The following is a 20,534-nucleotide window of genomic DNA, read 5'->3' on the forward strand; positions in this document are numbered from 1 at the left end:
AAAAAAGAGAATATAAAGAAACTGGTTAGCTGGTTATTTCAAGACTTAGTGCACTGAACAAAACATCTCACACAAAACATTATTCTTTGTGTGTGATGCACTGGGACTTCAAGGTTGTAAGGGGCTTTTCTCCATTTGTGGTGCAATAGCTTAGTTGCCCCACTGCATGTGAGATGCTTGTTTCCCACCCAGAGAATGGATCTGGGTCTCCTGAATCTCCTGCATTGCAAGCTGGATTCTTAACCACTGGACCACCAGGGAAGTCCCACAAAACAGTATTTTAAAATACTCACATGCAGGGTCACTTCTGTAGGCAGCCTGCTGGGGGAGGTCAGCAGTCTCACAAGTACAGCTGCCTCAGTCATACAAAAACAGGAATTCCCTGTTCACAGGCAGGTACCAGAGAGTGGGTCAAATCCAATGGGTCATGCAAGGACAGTAGTGGACAGACATCACTGACAGTCAGTGCTGGTGGGGAAAGGTGAACTTTATTTAAAAAATGTTTTTTAAATTGGAGAGTAATTGCTTTACAATATTGTGTTGGTCTCTGCCATACAACATGAATCAGCCATAAGAATACCTATGTACCCTCCTTCTTGAACCTCCCTCCCAACACGCACACTATCCTACCCCTCAGAACCAGGTTGAGCTCCTTGTGTTGTATAGCAACTTCCCATTAGCTATCTATTGTACACATGGTAGTGTATATGTCAATGAGTGAGTTGCTCAGTAGTGTCTGACTAAGTGGTTTTCCAAGTTGTTCAGTTGTGTCCAACTCTTTGGGACCCCATGGACTGTAACCCACCAGGCTCTTCTGGCCCTGGAATTCTCTGGGCAAGGATACTGGAGTGGGTAGTTGTTCCCTTCTCCAGGGGATTTTCCCAACTCAGGGATCAAACCCAGGTCTCCCGTGTTACAAGCAGATTCAAATACCGTTCTCTTAATTTGCCCCACCTCCTCCCTTTCAGCCTCAGTCCAAAAGTCTGTTCTCCAGGTCTGCATTTCTATGGCTTCCCTGCAAATAGGTTAAAAAATATAAGTTTTTAGGTTCCATATATATGTGTTTGGAGAAGGAAATGGCAACCCATCCCAGTATTCCTGCATGGAAAATCCTATGGACAGAGACCCAGGCAGGCTACAGTCCATGGGGTCACAAGAGTTGGACATGACTTAGCAACTAAATCACATACATAAGTATTAGTATGCAATCTTTGTTTTTCTCTTTTTGAGTTACTTCACTCTGTGTAACAGGCTCTAGGTTCATCCACTTCACCAGAACTGACTCGAGTACGTTGCTTGTATTGGTGAGTAATATTCAGTTGTATATATGTACCACAACTTCTTTATTCATTCATCTGTCAATGAACATAAAGCTTGCTTCTCTGTCCTATCCACTGCAAACTGTGCTGCAATGAACACTGGGGTACATGTGTTGTTTTCAATTATGGTTTTCTCATGGTATATGCCCAGCAGTGGGATGCTGGGTCACATTAGTTTTAGTCCTAGTTTTTGAAGAAATCTCCATACTGTTCTTCATAGTGGATGTATCAACTTACATTCCCACCAACAATATAAGAAGGTTCCCTTTTCTCCACATCTTCTCCAACACTTACTGTTTTAGATCTTTTGATGACGGGCATTCTGACCAATGTGAGATGATATCTCATTGTAGATTTAATTTGTATTTCACTCATAATGAGTGATGTGGAACATCTTTTCATGTGTTTGGGGGCCACCTCTATGTCTTATTTAGAGAAATGTCTGTGTAGGTCTTCTGCTGATTTTTTGACTGGATTGTTCTCTGGTATTTGATTTGCCTAAGCTGCTTATATATTCTGTAGATTAATCCTTTTTCAGTTGTTTCACTGCAATTATTTTCTCCCATTCTGAAGGTTGTCTTTTCATCTTGTTTATAGCTTCCTTTCATGTGCTAGAGCATTTAATTAGGTCCCATTTGTTTATTTTTGTTTTTATTTTTATTACACTAGGAGGTGGGTCAAAGAGAGAATGCTGTCATTTATGTCAAAGAGTGTTCTGCCTATATTTTCCTCTAAGAATATTATAATTTCTGGCCTTACATTTAGGTTTTTAATCCATTTTAAATTTCTTTTGTGTATGGTGTTAGGAGGTGTTCTAATTTCATTCTTTTACATGAGGCTGTCCAGTTTTTCCAGTACCACTTTTAAAAGAGGCTGTCTTTTCTCCATTGTATATTCTTGCCTCCGTTGTCCAAGAAAAGGTGCCCACAGGTGTGTGGGTTTCCCTCTGGGCTTTATATCTTTTACCATTGGTCTATGTTTCTGTGCCAGGACCATACTGTCTTAATGATTGTAGCTTTGTAGTATAGTCTGAAGTCATGAAGGTTGATTGCTCCACCTCCACTCTCTTTCTCAAGATTGCTTTGGCTATTTGGGGTCTTTAGAATTTCCAAACTAAAAAAAATTTTTTTCTAGTTCTGTGAAAAATGCCATCAGTATTGCACTGAATCTGTAGATATCACTGGATAGTAGTCATTTTCAGAATATTGGTTCTTCTAATAACATGATACACGTCTCCAACTGTTGTGTTACCTTTGATTTTTTTCATCAGTATCTTAAAATTTTCTGTACAGAGATCTTTTGTCTGCTTAGGTAGGTTTATTCCTTGGTATTTTATTCTTTGTGTTGTGATGGTGATGGAATTGTTTCCTTAGTATCTCTTATTTTTCAATGTTAATGTACAAGAATGCAAAGGATTTCCACGTATTAATTTTATTTCTTCCAACTTTGCTAAATTAATTGATTAGCTCTAATGATTTTCTGGAGGCATCTTTAGAGTTTTATACGTATAGGATTATGTCATCTACAAAAAGAAGGGTGAGTCTTGACACACATCAGCCTGCAAGAAGTATTTCAAGGAAGAAGCCCCCACAAGACAGTGCTCTGTATTCCCAGCTCAGGGGAGCCCAGTAGCTCCTGGAACTGCCCTTGTAGCTATCTGGGCTCCAATCTACCTGGCTGGTGCAAAGGCATCACCTCATCTTTCATGCCACTGCAGGGACCTGGTGTGCAGGAGTCACCATCGGTTGAACTGTGTGTGTGTATTGTGATCAAGAACTCTAGGCTTTGCTCTAGAGACAAGACAAGGCAGAAGGAAACCTGAGCTAGTCTCCTTATTTTTTCCATTACTACTGAGATATGAATGATAAAACTGATCCCCATATTCCTGAAATTTACAGTGTTTTGCCAGTGTGCATACAGTAGTGAATGGTAAAGGGTGAAGAATTGGTCAATCAATCCTTTCCCATGTTTATTACCCTCAAAAGGATTCTCTCCTGTGTTGATTTTGAAAATGTTTAGTAGGGGACCTCCTTGGTTTACAGTGGTTAAGGCTCTACCTTCCAATACAGGGGGCACACGTTAGATCTCCAGTCAGAGAACTAAGGTTTCATATGCTGCACAATGCAGTCAAATATTAAAAACAAAATGTTAAGACAGGAGTAATCACCAAGGGCTTTCCCACATATCATGTTCCAATGGCTTCTCTCCCAATGTCACTGTACATAGGAAGTAAGTATTGAGGAACATAAAAAGGTTTACCCACGTTCCTTACAAGAATATGGTTTCTCTCCAGTGTGCCTTCGCTTGTGCATGGTAACAGACAAAGAAGTGGTAAATGTTTTCCCACATGTATTGCACTCAAAAGGCTTCTCTCCAGTGTGAGTTCTAAAATGTTTAGTAAGACGAGAGGAAACAGCAAAGGACTTTCCACACTTGTCACACTTAAAAGGCTTCTCTCCAGTGTGAGTTCTAAAGTGTTTAGTAAGACACGAGGAGTCAGCAAAGGCCTTCCCGCATTTGTCACACTTATAAGGCTTCTCTCCAGTGTGTGTTTTCATATGTTGAGTAAGGCCTGAGGCTCGAGTGAAGGTTTTCCCACATTTTTCACATTTAGCAGTCTTCTCACCAGTATGAGATTGTAAATGTCTACGAAGAATAGAAGAAAACCCAAAGCCTTTCCCACATGTGTCACACTTATAAGGCTTCTCTCCAGTGTGTGTTCTCATATGCCGAGAAAGGTATGAGGATTGACTGAAGGTTTTCCCACATGTGTCACATTTAAAAGGCTTTTCTCCAGTGTGAGTTTTCTTATGTTGAGAAAGGCCTGAGGATTGAACGAAGGTTTTCCCACATGTGTCACACTTAAAAGGCTTCTCTCCAGTGTGAGTTCTGAAATGGTTACTAAGATATGAGTAAGCAGCAAAGGCCTTCCCACATTTGTCACACTTAAACGGCTTCTCTCCAGTGTGTGTTCTCATATGCTGAGTAAGGTATGAAGTTTGAGTAAACGTTGTCCCACATATGTCACACTTAAGAGGCTTTTCTCCAGTGTGTATTTTCATATGTTTAGTAAGGCATGAGGATTGAGTGAAGGTTTTCCCACACGTGTCACACTTAAAAGGCTTCTCTCCAGTGTGAGTGTTCATGTGTTCAATAAGGCGAGAGGAACCAGTGAAGGTTTTCCCACATTCTTGACATTTGTATATTTTTATTCCAGTGTGAATTTGACTGTGAACACGAAGGTGTGAGGATGACCCAAAGGCTTTCCCACATTCCTTACATTTATACAGTTGCTCTCCAGTGTGAGTTTTCGTATGTCCAGTGAGGTCTGAGGATCGATGGAAGTGTTTCCCACATACCTTACACTTATAGGGCTGGTCTCTAGTGTGAGTTTTCATATGTCCAGTGAGGTTTGAGGATTGAGAGAAGTCTTTCCCACATTCCTTACATTTGTAGGGTTTTATTCCAGTATGAATTCGACTGTGAACTTGAAGGTATGAGGAGGATACAAATGCTTTCCCACATCTCTTACATTTGTAGGGTTTTATTCCAGTGTGAATTCGTATGTGAATGCGTAGGTATGAGGATGATCCAAAGGCTTTCCCACATGTGTCACACTGAAAAGGCTTCTCTACAGTGTGTGTTTTTATATGTTGTCTACGGCTTAGGGTTGCATCAGAGACTTTTCCAGAATCCTCATATATGTAATGTTTGTTAGCTGTGTGAGTTGGTACATGTGCCTGGAGGCTTGTTGACTGAATGGAAGCTCTCCCACATTCATTCCAATTGTCATGTCTTTTTTTCTTCTGAGCTCTCACTTGTGCCTGAAGAAAAGACCCATTAGCAAAGGATTGCCCACAATCTCTGTGTTCTAAGGCTTTCTCTTGTATGCTGGATTGCCAGTACACAGTATTTGGAGTCAGCCTGATGGCTTTTCCACACTGATTAAACATGGAACATTTTTCTCCAGTAAAGGATTCATTGTGCAGAATAAGGAAGCTTTTTCCATAATGACTATATTCATGAGAATTGCCTCCATTTTCAGTTCTCCTTTGTGTACTACGGTACAAGTAGTCACTGTCACTGAAGTCTTTCCAGCTGTGCTCACAGTCATACAGTTCCTGTCCATTGTGGCTTTGTGTCTGTGGAGAAATGGATGGATGATGATTCAAAGATCTCTTAGATTCATTAACTGATCCTACCCATCTCAAAACAGAAACATCATTACAGAGAGGATGATGATTTTTACCATCTCCGTTATATTCATACACTTCCTGCCCTGTTGATTTCTTTAAAGTTAAATGATGAAATCTTTTGACACAATGAGGTGCCATATACTGTAATCATAAAACAGTTCACTACAATTTCATTGAATTGTTCTCAAAGTTCATTGTCTAATTATATACATGGGAATGATTCCTTGTGGGAAGTCTGCAGCAACTATTTTGAACCTTGGGTTAGGATATTCCCAAGTTGATCATAATCAGAATTTGTTGACAGACACTGCTATCTGGGGTGAATGCCACTCAAATATCTATCACTAATGTTCATGCTGTATGGAAATCCCAATATTAACTAAAAGGAAAATAAGTACTTTTTATGAATGAAACTTACTGATCTTACCATTTGTACCCTATTTGATGTTTTTTCTGGCAAAATATCCTGCTGAATTCCCAAGTCATTGGATATAAGTTGCATTTCCCATTCTAAAGGAAAAGAGAATAATAAATTTAAGACTTTGCACAAAGAAGTGGATGTTAAAGGGGTTAAAAACAATAAGGCTCATCTGTGTAACTTTCCAATTTAACATATCTTTTAAAAAGGCAAGACACACGTGAGGAATTTGACAATGACAAAAATTAAGCAAGAATATATATATGTATTGAGTACTTGATTTAAAAGATGAGTCTATGGAGAGTAAAAAGGAAGAAAAGAGAATATTATTAGGGAAAGTTCTGGACAAAGAATATATATCTACATGATAAAACTAAGGGACTTCACTGGTGGTCCAGTGATTAAGAATCTGCCTACCAATGCAGGGGACACATGTGAGATCTCTGGTCCTGAAGCTAATATGGCATGTGCTGTGGAAGAGCCAAGGCTGTGTGCTACGACTGAGCCTGCAGTGTAGAGCCCAAGTGACACAACTAGTAAGTCTGGAGGCCCTAGAGCTCATTGTCTGCAACAAGAGAAACTATCCAATGAGAAGCCTGCACACCAAAAGTAGAGTAGCCCCTGATCACTGCAACTAGAGAAAGCCTGCAAGCAGCAACAAAAAGCCTATATACAGAGCCCCCACCCCTCAAAAAAAAAAAAAAAAAAAAAAAAATTAACTAATACAGAAAAAAAAGGCTATTTTGTGAGATCACAGGAAAGTCTGATTAAATGTATGTACGTATGAGAAGTTCAAGAAGCCACGGAACATTAGAAACCAATATCCTCAGCCTTCTGAGAGAAAGCACATTTCAATAAGCCTCCTTCTTATAAATTCAAAACACACTGAAATTGAATTGACATGGGAAGTTCTTTATAATTGCTCACCTTGGAGGATTCCTCTCTCCACAGTTTTTAATACGTCTTGTTCCAACCAAGAGATTAAAGTGGGTTTGATTGCTTGATATCCTGTTCATGAGGAAAGATATACTAATGAAAAAGTCCCTGCCAAGCATGACGAACCTTCCCATGAATCAGGTCCTGTATCTAATCAAGTCATTAGAATGAATGTGGTAATAATTCCTTTTTGTTGTTGTTGTTGTGTGGTAATAATTTTTAAAGAGAGAAAAAGGCAAATAGCTCCTCTTTCTGTGTGTCAAAGAGATTGTATCTGTGGTCAGTGAAAAACATATTCAAACCTATGTGAACATTTACAAAGCACTGAGAATGTTGTTAAATGGGAAATGAAGTAAATGTAAAAGAGATGTTTGGTCTCATGGAGAAGCTGCTAAACTAGTGGTTGCCAAATGCTAGTTTCAAGAATCATGCCCACTGCCTGTTAAAACAGATAACTGGGCCCAAATTTCTAAGTTTGACACTATGCCAAAGGTGAACTCTTGAGAATGCATATTTCAAACAAGAGTCATGATAATGCTGTTAGTTCTCAAAGCACATTGTTACAGAAAGTATACTGGAGTAAAACTCGTTCCTTAGATACGAGTGTCTAGTAGTTTCCATTGTGTTCAGGTTGGCATCACCCATCTTGGAACATAGAAGGTACAGCACATATATGTCCATTCTCTAAGAGTGTAATGGAATGATGGCAGCCTTACCTGCTGTGGTCAGGTTCTTGTAGTTTTCCAGCATCACATTTCTATATAGCTTTCTTTGAAAGGGATTCAGTAAAGTCCACTCTTCCTGGTTGAAGTACACAGCCACATCAGTGAAGGTCACTGAGTCCTAAACCATCACACACAAAGTAGTTTCAGTAAAGTAAGATCTCCAACAATGTACAGTGGAGAATGAGGAAGGGAGCCCCAATATCAACAGAGGGCCTCAAGGTCTCTCATCATCTCTTCCAGGACACAATGGTCTTAGCTCTCCTTTCTAGCTACACCCACTCGTGACTGATATGGAACCAGTAACACAGTCCTGAACAAATTACACATAATTGGGCAAGCTAATACATAAGGTCACTAAGAAATATATACCTTCATTCTGTACCATGTCAGAATAGTCAAAATAAAACAAATGCAGCAGCAATCATGACACAACATCAGAAGGTAATTACTGAAATACTAAGATTATTCAGAGTAATCCCTCATCAATTACTCCCCCTTTCACATGGGGAGGAAATTCAAAAGGGACTCAGACTAGCTTTATTTAAGAAGCTGTGTACATAGGTCTAACCAGAAGGAAATGTTTCCATGTGGTGCATGCAGTAGCTCACTCTGTATAAGGATGCCCTGTCTTCTTACCTGAGAACAATCCCTCAAACACTCAGCTACCATCCTGTCTTGCCTCTATCTTTTCCTCAGGATCGCATAAAGGGTCCTTAGAAAGAAGACCTATGAGAAAAGAAAGAAGGCATGGGCATTCAGAGATGATCATAATTCCCACAATCGCTGTGTGAAAGTCATTCCATTCTAGTTTGAAATTCCTGAATATCCCTGCACACTCAGAAAATGTCACATTGAGAGGAAAGCAGGTGAAGTAGGACCCTGAGCTCACCTCCCCTCAGGAACATATCAAAAATACATCTATATGGAGCCCCTTCAAACTGAAAAAAACTGGAGACAGAACGATGTCTAAAACCAAGGCTGTAAAAATGATCCAGAGTCAGGTAGGAAAGGAGGGGAATTGATCTGGTTTTAGTGTTTGCTGTCAAGTAGAGTGCACACTTGAGGGTATGCAGCAGATCTGGACCCAGTACTGTATCTGAATAAGGTGAGTTAGGCCAGTGCTGGGACTTGTGGAGGTTGTGGATCAGGAGCTGTCTGTATACCTGACTGGCTTCCTAGATAGTCTCAGTGTGTGTCTGGCCCACAAAAACCCTCCTGTTCCAGCGTTGCTTCCTCCAAGGCAAAGGTACAGTTGGTGGGAGCAGAGAGAGTGCAAACATGGAGAGAACAGAACCGACTGAGAGGCAACATTCAGGGCTTCTGCTTCCAGGACCTTGGAACCAGACCTGGCTCCTGCCCCTGATGACAGGGTAGTGACAGCCACTGTGCACAGGAGAAAAACAGCTCACACATGGCTCTGGCTCTAGCCATTGTATCACCAGCACAACTTCCTAACAAGGACACCCGAGGAAAGACATAATCTGTGCTGACCACATTTTATTTTTTGTTTTAAAGATTTATTTATTTATATTTGGCTATGCTGGGTCTTCTTTGCCATACTCAGTTACAGTGAGCTGGGGCTACTCTGTAGTTGTGCATGGGCTTTTCATTGGGTTGGCTTCTCTTGTTCTGGAGCACAGGCTCTAGGGTGAAAGGACTTATTAGTAGTTGCAGCATGTGGGTTCAGTAATGCAGTACCCAGGCTCTAGAGCACAGGCTCAATAGTTGTGGCACACAGTCTTAGTTGCTCTGTGGCATGTGGGATCTTCCTGGACCAGAGATCAAACCCATACCCATTGCATTGGCAGGTGGACTCTTCACCACTGAGCCACCAAGGAAGCCCCTTTATTTTAATTTTTAAAGTTTTATTTCTTAAATTTTGCCCATGCCACACAGCTTGTGGGATCTGAGCTCCACTACCAGGGATCAAGCACTGTAGTGGAACGTGGAGCCTCACTCAAGGGACTGCCAAGGAAGATTCTTCTCTGCTTAAATCCAGCTCTCCCACCAAAGCTACTGCACACAAAGACTGCATAGGGACCTACAAAAGGACACACCTTCAAAGATGAGATAGGTAAATGTTTCACTTAATTTCACAGAGAAAGTGAAATAAAATGAGAAGATAAAGGAATTTGTTTCAAACAAAAGAACAAGGATAAAACACAGATGAAACAACTAATTTAACACAGATAAATAATATATGCAATAATCAGTTTAAAGCATTAGTAAAAGAACTCCAGGGCTTCACCAGATGAAGCAAATGAAGATGAAATAGGCAGTCTACCTGAAAAAGAATTCAGTGTAATGATATTAAAGATGATACAAGACCTCAGAAATAATATGTGGGCATGGATAAAGGACGGAGGCACAGATTGAGAATGTAAAAGAAACATTTAACAAGGACCTATAAGAGACAAAAAACAGACAATCAACAATGAAAAACATAAGAAGTGAAATAAAAATACACTGGAGGGAACCAATAGCAGAATAACTGAGGCAGAAGAATGGATAAATGAGTTGGAAGATAGAATGGTGGAAATAACCAAAGCAGAGAAGAATAGAGAAAAAAGAAGGAAAAAGAAATGAGGACAGTCTTAAAGACTCTGGGACAAAATTAAATGCTCCAATATTCAAATGACAGGGGTTTCAGAAGAAGAAGAGGGAAAGGGTATGAGAAAATATTTGAGATCACAGTTGGAAACTTCCTTAGGGTGAGGGGAAAGGAAATAGTAACCCAAGTCCAGGAAGCCCAGAGTCTCTCGTAAAGAAAAACCTCAAAAGAACGACACCAACATACATATTATTCAAACTAACAAAAATTAAACACAAAGAAAAATGATTAAAAGCACCAAGGAAATGCTGGTGGAAAAGGAAACTGATACAGCCAAATGGAAAACAATATGGAGATTCCTTTAAAAATTAAGAATTAATCTACCATATGACCCAGAAATCTCACTACTAAATTATAGTATTTATTGCAGCAATATTTACAATAGCTACGAAATGGAAGCAATCTAGATGTCCAGTGACAGATGAATGGATATAGCAATTATGGTACAGTAATACAGTGGATTTTACCCAGCTATAAACAGGAACAAGTCTGAGTCAGTTATAGTGGATGAACCTATACCATCTTATACAGAGTGAAGTCAGAGAAAAAAAACAAGAATCATATATTAACGCATATACATGGAACATAGCAAAATGGTACTTATGAACCTGGCAGAGAAGAAACTGTGGACACAGAAGGGGAAGGAGAGGGTGGGCTGTATTCAGAAAGCAGCACTGACATATATACACTATCATGTGTAAAATACTAGTGGGAAGTTGCTTAATAACAAAGGGAGTCCAGTCTGGTGCTCTGTGATGACCAACAGGGGTGGGATGTGGGAAGAAGAGGGAGACTCAGAACAGAAGTGATACATACATACATACATATTATGTAAACTTGCGACTGATTCTCAGTTATATGGCAGAAACCAACACAAAATGTAAAGCACAAGGATGCTAGGGCTTTCCAGGTCATTCAGTGGTAAAGAACCCATCTGCCAATGCAGCAGACATGGGTTCAATCCCTTGATCAGGAATATTCCTTGGAAAAGGAAACGCCAACCCACTCCAGGATTCTTGCCTGGGAAATGTCATGGACAGAAGACCCTGTTAGTCCAAAGGGTTGCAAAAAGTTGGACATGACTTGGTGACTAAAGAAGAGCAACAAATAAGAATGATAACTGGAGAAAAGAATGAATGAACATAGTTAAAGTTGTAACAAGGAACAGAAACAATAAAAAAGAACCAGTCAGATGTGAAGAATAAAATGACTGAAATAAAAAACATGCTGCTGCTGCTGCTAAGTTGCTTCAGTCATGTCCGACTCTGTGCGACCCCACAGACGGCAGCCCACCAGGCTCCCCCGTCCCTGGGATTCTCCAGGCAAGAACACTGGAGTGGGTTGCCATTTCCTTCTCCAATGCATGGGAGTGACAACTGAAAGTGAAGTAGCTCAGTCATGTCCGACTCTTAGCGAACCCATGGACTGCAGCCTACCAGGCTCCTCCATCCATGGGGTTTTCCAGGCAAGAGTACTGGAGTGGGCTGCCATTGCCTTCTCCAAAAAAACATGCTAGGAAGTATTAATGCTAGGAAGTATCAGATCAGGGGGCACAGGAGAGTGCACAACTGATATGGAAGATAGAATAACAAAAATCACCCAATCAGAAAAACAGAAAGAGAAAACAAAATTTGAAAAAATGAGAACAGTATGGCAATACCCTGGCAGACTAGTGGTTAGGACTCAGTGCTTTCACTACTGTGGGCCTGGGTTTGATTCCTCATCAAGAAATTAAGATCCTGCAAACTGTGTGTTGTGGTGGAAGAAAAAGGGACAGGTTAAGGAATCTCTGGTCTAATATAAATGATTCTAACATTCTCGTAATTGGGTCTCAGAAGAAGAGAGAAAAAGAGGGGGAAAAATGTATTTGATAAAAATATGAAAACACAGAGCTTGCTGTAGCTCAGATCACGAGTTCCTGATTGCAAAATTTAGGCTTAAATTGAAGAAAGCAGGGAAAACCACTAGGCCATTCAGGTATGACCTAAATCATACCCATTATAAGTGAAGGTGACATACAGATTTAAGGGATTATATCTGGTAGACAGAGTGCCTGAAGAACTATGGATGGAGGTTCATAATACTGTACAGGAGGCAGTGACCAAAACCATCCCAAACAAAAAAATGAAAAAAGCCAAAGTGGTTGTCTGAAGCCAAAGCTTTACAAATAGCTGTGCAAAGAGAAACAAAAGGCAAAGAAGAGGAAAGATATATACCCAAGTGAATGCACAATTCTAGAAAACCACAAGGAGAGATAAGAAGGCCTGCTTAAATGAAAAAAAAACAAAGTTAATAGAGGAAAACAACAGAATGGGAAAGACTAGACATATCTTCAAGAAAATTTGACATATGAAGGATATTCATGCAAGCATGGGCATGATAAAAGACAGAAACGGTATCATCAAACAGAACCAGGGAAGATTAAGAAAAGGTGGCAAAAATACACAGAAGACCTATTAAAAAAAAGTATTAATGACACGGATAACCACGATGGTGTGCTCACTCACCTAGAGACAGACATCTTGGAGTGTGAAATCAAGTAGGCCTTAGGATGCATTACTACAAACAGAGATAGTGGAGGTGATGGAATTCCAGCTGAGCTATTTAAAATCCTAAAAGATGATGCTGTTAAAGTGCTGCACTCAATACATCTGCAAATTTGGAAAACCCAGCAGTGGCCACAGGCCTGAAAAAGGACAGTTTTCATTCCAATCCCAAAGAAGGTCAATGCCCTAAAATGTTCAAACTTCCATATAATTGCACCCTTTTCACATATGCTGGAGAAGAAAATGGTAACCCACTCCAGTATTCTTGCCTAGACAATCCTGTGGACGGAGGAGCCTGGTGGGCTGCTGTCCACAGGGTCACACAGAGTCGTACATGACTGCAGTGACTTAGCAGCAGCAGCAGCAACAGCACATATGCTAGTAAGGCTACGCTCAAAAATCTTTCAAGCTATGCTTCAACAATACATGAACCGAGAACTTCCTGATGTACAACCTGGGTTTAGAAAATGCAGAGGAAACAGAGATCAAATTGCCAACACTTATGGACCATAGAAAGGCAAGGGAGTTTCAGAAAATCATCTACTTCTGCTTTATTAAGTATGCTATAGTCTTTGACTGGGTGGATCACAACAAACTGTGGAAAATTCTAATGAGTGAGAATACCAGACCACCTTAACTGTTCCTTGAGAAACGTGTATGTGGATCAAAAAGCAAGTGAAGCAGTCAAGGAAGGGTGAATGGTTCAAAGTTGAGAAAGGAGTACAAGAAGGCTGTATATTGTCACCTTGCTTATCTAATTTCAATGCTGCTGCTAAGTCACTTCAGTCGTGTCCAACTCTGTGTGACCCCATAGATGGCAGCCCACCAGGCTCCCCGGTCCCTGGGATTCTCCAGGCAAGAACACTGGAATGGGTTGCCATTTCCTTCTCCAATGCATGAAAGTGAAAAGTAAAAGTGAAGTCGCTCAGTCGTGTCTGACTCCCAGCAACCCCATGGACTGCAGCATACCAGGCTCCTCCATCCATGGGATTTTCCAGGCAGGAGTACTGGAGTGGGGTGCCATTGCCTTCAGCAAGACGGGATGAATCACAAGTGGGAATCAAGACTGCTAGGAGACATCATCAACAACCTCAGAAATGCAGATAATACCACTCTAATGACAGAACATGAAGAGGAACTAAGGAGCTTCTTGATGAGGGTGAAAGAGGAGAGTAAAAAGGCTGGCTTAAAACTCAACGTTAAAAAAACTAAGTCAATCATGGTATCTGTTCCCATCACTTCATGGCAAAGAGAAGGGGCAGAAAAGTAGAAGCAGAAACCATATTTTCATTATCTCCAAAATCACTGTGGATGGTGACTGCAGCCATGAAGTTAAAAGACGGTTGGTCTTTGGAAAAAAAACCTATGACAAACCTAGACAGTGTATTAAATAGAAGAGACATCACTTGCCAACAAAGTTCTGTTTATTCAAAGTTGTTTTTCCAGTAGTCATGTATGGATGTGAGAGTTGGATCATAAAGAAGACTCAGTGCCAAAGTATTCATGCTTTTGAAATGTGGTTCTGGAGAAGATTTTTGAGAGTCCCTTGGAATACAAGGAGATCAAACCAGTGGATCCTAAAGGAATCAACTCTGAATACTCATTGGAAGGACTGATGCTGAAGCTGAAGTTCCAATACCTTGGCCACTTGATGCAAAGAGCTGACTCACTAGAAAAAACCGTGATGCTGGGAAAGACTGAAGGCAAAAGGAGAAGGGGGTGGCAGAGATAAGATGGTTAAATAGCATCACTGACTCAAAGACATGAATTTCCCAGAGAAAACTCTGGGAGATACTTAAGGATAGTGAAGACTGACGTGCTGCAGTCCACAGACCACAAAGTCAGACACATCTTAGCAACTGAACAACAACAACAACAAGAATGACTGAAAATTTCCCCAAATGGAAGAATGAAACAGATATCCAGCTACAGAAAGCACAGAGTGTCAAACAAGATGGACCCAGAGACACACACCAAAATATATCATAATTAAAATTCAAAAGGTAAACAGAGACTTCTAAAGGCAGTAAGAAAAAACAAGGAGTCATATACAAGGGACCCACTTAAGGCTATCAACTGATTTTTCTGCAGAAACCTTGCAGGACAGTGGGGCATATACTTTGAAAGTGCTAAAAGGTAAAAACCTACAAATTAAAGATACTCTACCCAGCAAGGTTATCATTCAAAATCGAAGGCGAGACAAAGAACTTTCAGGTAAGCAAAAACTAGAGGAGTTCATCAAATCTAAAACAACTCTAAGAGAAATAGTAAAGGGTCTTCTCTTAAGTGGAAAAGAAAAGGCTACGAGCAGAAGAATGTATAGGAAAGAAAAGTCCCATTAGTAAAGTAAATATATAGTAAAGCCTGTGTAATAACCATTTAAGTAAGGAAGTACAAAGATTAAGTAAGGAAGTACAAAGGAAGTACAAAGAAACTATAACTACAACAATCAATTACGTGTTAAACAAGAATATGACATTAAAGACAAAAAACGTGTAATAAGGGAGAAATAACATAGATGTTTTAGAATGTTCTTGAAATTAAATCACTATTAGTTTAAAACAAGCAGATCTAGTTACAGGTCAACATATGAATCCCAGGATAATCACAAATTAGTAAAGCTAAAGACACACATACAGATTGAAAGTGAAAGGATAGGAAAAAGATAGTCCATATAAAGGCAAACGAACAAGAATTTGGAGTAGCAATACTCAGAGTAGACAAAGTAGACTTTAAGACAAAGTCTAAATAAAAGACAAAGGACATTATGTAATGATAAAGGCATTAACACAACAGAATGTAACAGCTGTTAACATATGTGTATCTAATACAGGAGAAGCTAAATAAATTAAGTATTTACAGACATAAAGGGAGACATTGAGAGTAATACAATAATAATAGGGAATTTTAACATCCAACTACCATCAGTGGCAGAGAAGGCAATGGCAACCCACTCCAGTACTCTTGCCTGGAAAATCCCATGGATGGAGGAGCCTGGTAGGCTGCAGTCCATGGGGTTGCTGGGAGTCAGACACGACTGAGCGACTTCACTTTCACTTTTCACTTTCATGCACTGGAAAAGGAAATGGCAACCCACTCCAGTGTTCTTGCCTGGAAAATTCCAGGGACGGGGGAGCCTGGTAGGCTGCCATCTATGGGGTCGCACAGAGTCAGACACGACTGAAATGACTTAGCAGCAGCAGCAGCAGCATCAGTGGACAGATCATCCAGACAGAAAATCCAGAATAAAACAGTAGTCTTAAGACATATTTGGCCACTTGGACTTAATAGATACCTACAGGACATTCCAACCCAAAACAGAGACATAAACATTCTTCACAAGTGCACATGGAATGTTCTCCAAGACAGATGACATGTCTGCTCAACAAATTTAATGGACCAAAATAATATCAAATATTTTTTCTGACCACAATGCTGTGAAATAAAGAAATCAATTACAGAAAGAAAAATGGGAAAAGAACAAATATGTGGAGACCAAACAACACATTACTACAAAATGAATGGGTCAACAAAGAAATTGGAAAATACCTCAAGACACATGAAAATAGAAACGAAACATCCCCAAATTGATGGGATGCAGCACAAGTAGTCATGATAGGGGATTTTATAATGATACAGGCCTATCTCAAGATGTAAGAAAAATCTCAAGTTAACAACCTAACTTATCATCCAAAGGAATTAGAAAAAGAAGAACAAAGCCTTAAGTTAGCAGAAGGAAAGAAGTAATAAACATCAGAGAGAAAATAGAGAACCCCAAGTCCCCTACATTAGAAAAGATCAGTGAACCCAAATGCAGGTCTTTTGAAAAGATAATTAGTGTTGATAAGGCTTTAGCCTGTCTCATTAAGGAAAAAGAAGACCCAAATAAGCAAAATAAATAATGAAAGAGGAGAAATTATAACTGATTCCACACACAGAAATAATCAAAAGGGAATACTATGAGAAAAAAGAAAGTATACTATAAAGTTATACGTCAATAAATTGAACTAGGAGAAATATGTATCTAGAATTACAAAACCTTTGAAAACTGAATAGGAATCCATGGATAATCTAAGTAGACTGATTACTAATGTTGAAACTGAATCAGCAATCAAAATTCCCCCAAATTAAAAGTCCAGGCAAGGCAGCTGCACAGGAGAATTCTATCCCACATATAAAGAAGGCTGAATACATATGCTTGTGCCACACAGCATATGGGATCCCAGTTCTCTGACCACCAGGGATTGAATCAGTGCCCCCTGCATTGAAATAGTCTTAAACACTGGACCACCAGGGAAGTCCCTTAATGTCTATTCCCAAAATAAGAAGAGGTGGAAATACTCCCAAATTCTTTCTATGAGACCATGATTACCCTGATGCTAAAACCTGAAAGAGGTAGTATAAAAAAAATTAGATTACAGGCCAATAATTCTTATGTATAGAGATACAAAAATTCTCTGCAAAATATTAGCAAGTAGAATTCAACAGTCTATAAAATGGATTATTCACAATGATCAAGTGAGATTTATTCCTGGGATGAAAAAATGGTTCAAAATCTGATCATCAAGCCATGTCATACACTACATTAATAAAAGGGTACTAAAAATCACAGATAATTTCAATTAATGCAGGAAAAACACTGAATAAATTCACCATCTATTCATGATAATGACTCTCATCAAAGTTGGTATGGAGGGAACACATCTCAACATAATGAAGGCCATTTATGACAAGCCCCAGCTAACATCATACTCAATGGAATACAGAAAGCTTTTCATTTAAAATCAGAAGTAAGACAAGAATGCCCACTCTCATAACTTCTCTTTAATGCAGTATTGGATGTCCCAGCCACAGCTATCAGATGAGAGAAAGAAACAAAAGGCATCCAGATTGGAAAGGATGAGTACAATTGCCACTCTTTGCAGATTACATGGTACTATATATAAAAAAACCCTAAAGTCACCATCAAAAAAATATTAGAACTAATAAATGAATTCAGTAAAGTGGAAAGTATACAGGATTAATATAAAGAAATGTTTCTTTTCTATACAATAATGAATTACCAAAAAAAGAAAGCAGAAAAAAGAAGTTCCTTTGAAAAACAAATCAAAAAGAATTCAATTACTAGAAATAAACTTAACCAAAGAAAGACCTATACTCTGAAAACCATCTAACAGTGTAGGAAATTGAAGATGATATAACAGAGAAGTGGAAAGATATCCTGTGCTCATGGACTGAAAGAATCAATACAGTTAAAATTCCATACTACCCAAAGCAATCAGAAATTTAACCCCTAGGAAAGTACTCATGATATTTTTCACAGAACTAGAACAAATAATTCTTCTGAAGAGCCAAGGCAGTATAGACAACAAAGAACAAAGCTAGGGGTATCACAGTCGTTGACTTCGAACTACACTACGTGTGTGTGTGTGTGTGCTCAGTTGTGTTCAACTCTGCGACCCCATGGGCTCCTCTGTCCATGGGATATCCCAGGCAAGAATATTGGAGAGGGTTGCCATTTCCTTTCCCAGGGGATCTTCCGGACCCAGGGAGCGAACCTGTATCTTTGGTGTCTCCCTCACTGGCAGGCAGGTTCTACACTACACTACAAAGCTACAGCAATGAAAACCGTATAAAACTGATACAAAAACAGACTCATAGATGAATGGAATAGTAAAAAGAACCAAAAAATAAACCCACACACTTAGAGTCAACTAATCTACAATGCAGTCAAAAATATACAATGTAGAAAAGACAGTACGGCCAATAAGTGGTGCTGAAAACACTGGAGAGCTCAAGTAAAAGAATAAAATTGGAATATTTTTACATATCATGTATGAAAAAAAGCTCAAAACGGATTAAAGACCTAAATACAAGACTAGAACCTTGGGCTTCTCTTGTAGCTCAGTCAGTAAAGAATCTGCCTGCAAGGCAGGAGACCTGGGTTTGATTCCTGCATTGGGAAGATACCCTGGATAAGGAAATGGCAACCCACTCCAGTATGCTTGCCTGGAGAATTCCATGGACAGAGGAGCCTGGCAGGCTACAGTCTACGGAGTCGCACGAGTCGGATACGACATAGTGACTAAAACACCATCAGAAACCATAAAACTCCTAGAAGAAAACATACACAGAACGCTCTTTGACATACATATCAGCAGAATGCTTTTGGCTCTGTCTCCTAAGCCAAAGAAAACAGAGGCAAAGATAAACAAATGGGATTGAAGTAAACGTAAAAGTTTTGTAAAGCAAAATAAGCAATCAAAAAATGTAAAGACAAAAAAAAAAAGTAAAGACCAGCTACCGAATGGCAGAAAATATCTGCAAATGATATGACCAATAATAGATTAAAGTACAAAATACATAAATAGCTCATACAACTTAAGATAAAAAAACCCAAATAATCCTATTAAAAAAATGAACAGAAGACCTGAAAAGACATTTTCCCAAGGAATACACACAGATGGCCAACAGGTTCATGAGAAGATTCTCAAGGTTACTTACCGTTAGAGAAATGCAAATCAAAACTACAGTGAGCTGTTGCTTCATGCAGAATGGTTATCAAAAAGGTCACAAATAACAAATTCGCCCAGACTGTGAAGAAAAGGGAACACTGGTATTCTGCTGGTGGGACTGTAAATTGGTACAGCCACTACGGAAAATAGTATGGAGACTCCTCAAGAAACGACACCATGATCTAGCAATTCCATTCCTTTGGGTGTGGAAAGGAAAGAAATTTCCATTTCTTTCATTTCAAAGAAAATGAAAACAGTAATTTGAAAAGATACATGCACCCCAATGTTCATAGCAACTTTATTTACAGCAGGCAAGTTATGGAAGCAACCTAAGTGTCCATCAACACATGAATGGAAGAAAAAAATTCAAAAATGAAATATTATTCAGACTCACTGGAAAAGATTCTGATGCTGGGAAAGATTGAGGGCAAGAGGAGAAGGGGGCAACAGAGGATGAGATGGTTGGATGGTATAACTGACTCAGTGGATGCAAGTTTGAGCAAACTCAAGCAGATTGGGAAGCACAGGGAAGCTTCCACTGCAGAGGTCAGGGGTTCAATTCCTGTTGGGGTAATAAGATCGTGCATGCCTCTGGGAGATAATATCCCACATACACCATGGTGGGGCCAAAAATATACATAAATAAATGATGGTGGTGGTTTAGTGGCTAAGTCATATCTGACACTTGCAGTGCCATGGACTGTAGCCCACCAGGCTCCTCTGTCCATGGGATTCTCCAGGCAAGAGTCCTGGAATGAGTTGCCAATTCCTTTTCCAGGGGATCTTCCTGACCCAGGGATTGAACCCAGTTTCCTACCTTGGCGGATTCTTTACTACTCAGTTACCAGAGAAGCCCCAAATAAATAAACACACACACAAATACACACTAAACAAGGGCTTTCTGTGATGTTCTTCCAGGGCTAATCCTCTAATATGGCTCAAATACAATTCCAAAAATTTCTTAGATTAATGTTTCATGGACAGATAAGTTCAGTTGCTCAGTCCTGTCCAACTGTTTGTGACCTCATGGATTGCAGCATGCCAGGCCTTCCTGTCCAGCACCAACTCTTGCAGCTTGCTCAAACTCATGTCCATTGAGTTAGTGATGCCATCCAACCACCTCATCCTCTGTCAAACCCTTATCCTCTTGCCTTCAATCTTTCCCAGCCTCAGGGTCTTTTCCACTAAGTCAGTTCTTTGCATCAGGTGGCCAAAATATGGGAGCTTCAGCATCAGTCCTTCCAATGAATATTCAGTGTTGATTTCCT

General features: G+C 39.7%; 1 protein-coding gene across 2 annotated transcripts in view; it reads right to left on the reverse strand.

The window, feature by feature from the left end:
• Positions 1–1,214: 1,214 nt before the first annotated feature.
• LOC113895945 (zinc finger protein 708-like) overlaps positions 1,215–20,534 on the reverse strand; it is a 28,127-nt gene continuing 8,807 nt past the window's right edge. For both annotated transcript variants that reach the window (XM_027547815.1, XM_027547814.1), the window contains exons 2-6: positions 8,231–8,320; positions 7,586–7,712; positions 6,861–6,941; positions 5,943–6,025; positions 1,215–5,461 (exon numbers count right to left, since the gene is read on the reverse strand). In XM_027547815.1, the coding sequence (XP_027403616.1) occupies positions 3,575–5,461; positions 5,943–6,025; positions 6,861–6,941; positions 7,586–7,712; positions 8,231–8,263 (2,211 nt within the window). In that variant the 5' untranslated portion in view covers positions 8,264–8,320 and the 3' untranslated portion in view covers positions 1,215–3,574. The remainder of the gene's footprint in view (positions 5,462–5,942; positions 6,026–6,860; positions 6,942–7,585; positions 7,713–8,230; positions 8,321–20,534) is intronic.

Source organism: Bos indicus x Bos taurus, chromosome 7, assembly GCF_003369695.1.
Source record: "Bos indicus x Bos taurus breed Angus x Brahman F1 hybrid chromosome 7, Bos_hybrid_MaternalHap_v2.0, whole genome shotgun sequence".
Classification (NCBI taxonomy): Eukaryota; Metazoa; Chordata; class Mammalia; order Artiodactyla; family Bovidae; genus Bos; species Bos indicus x Bos taurus.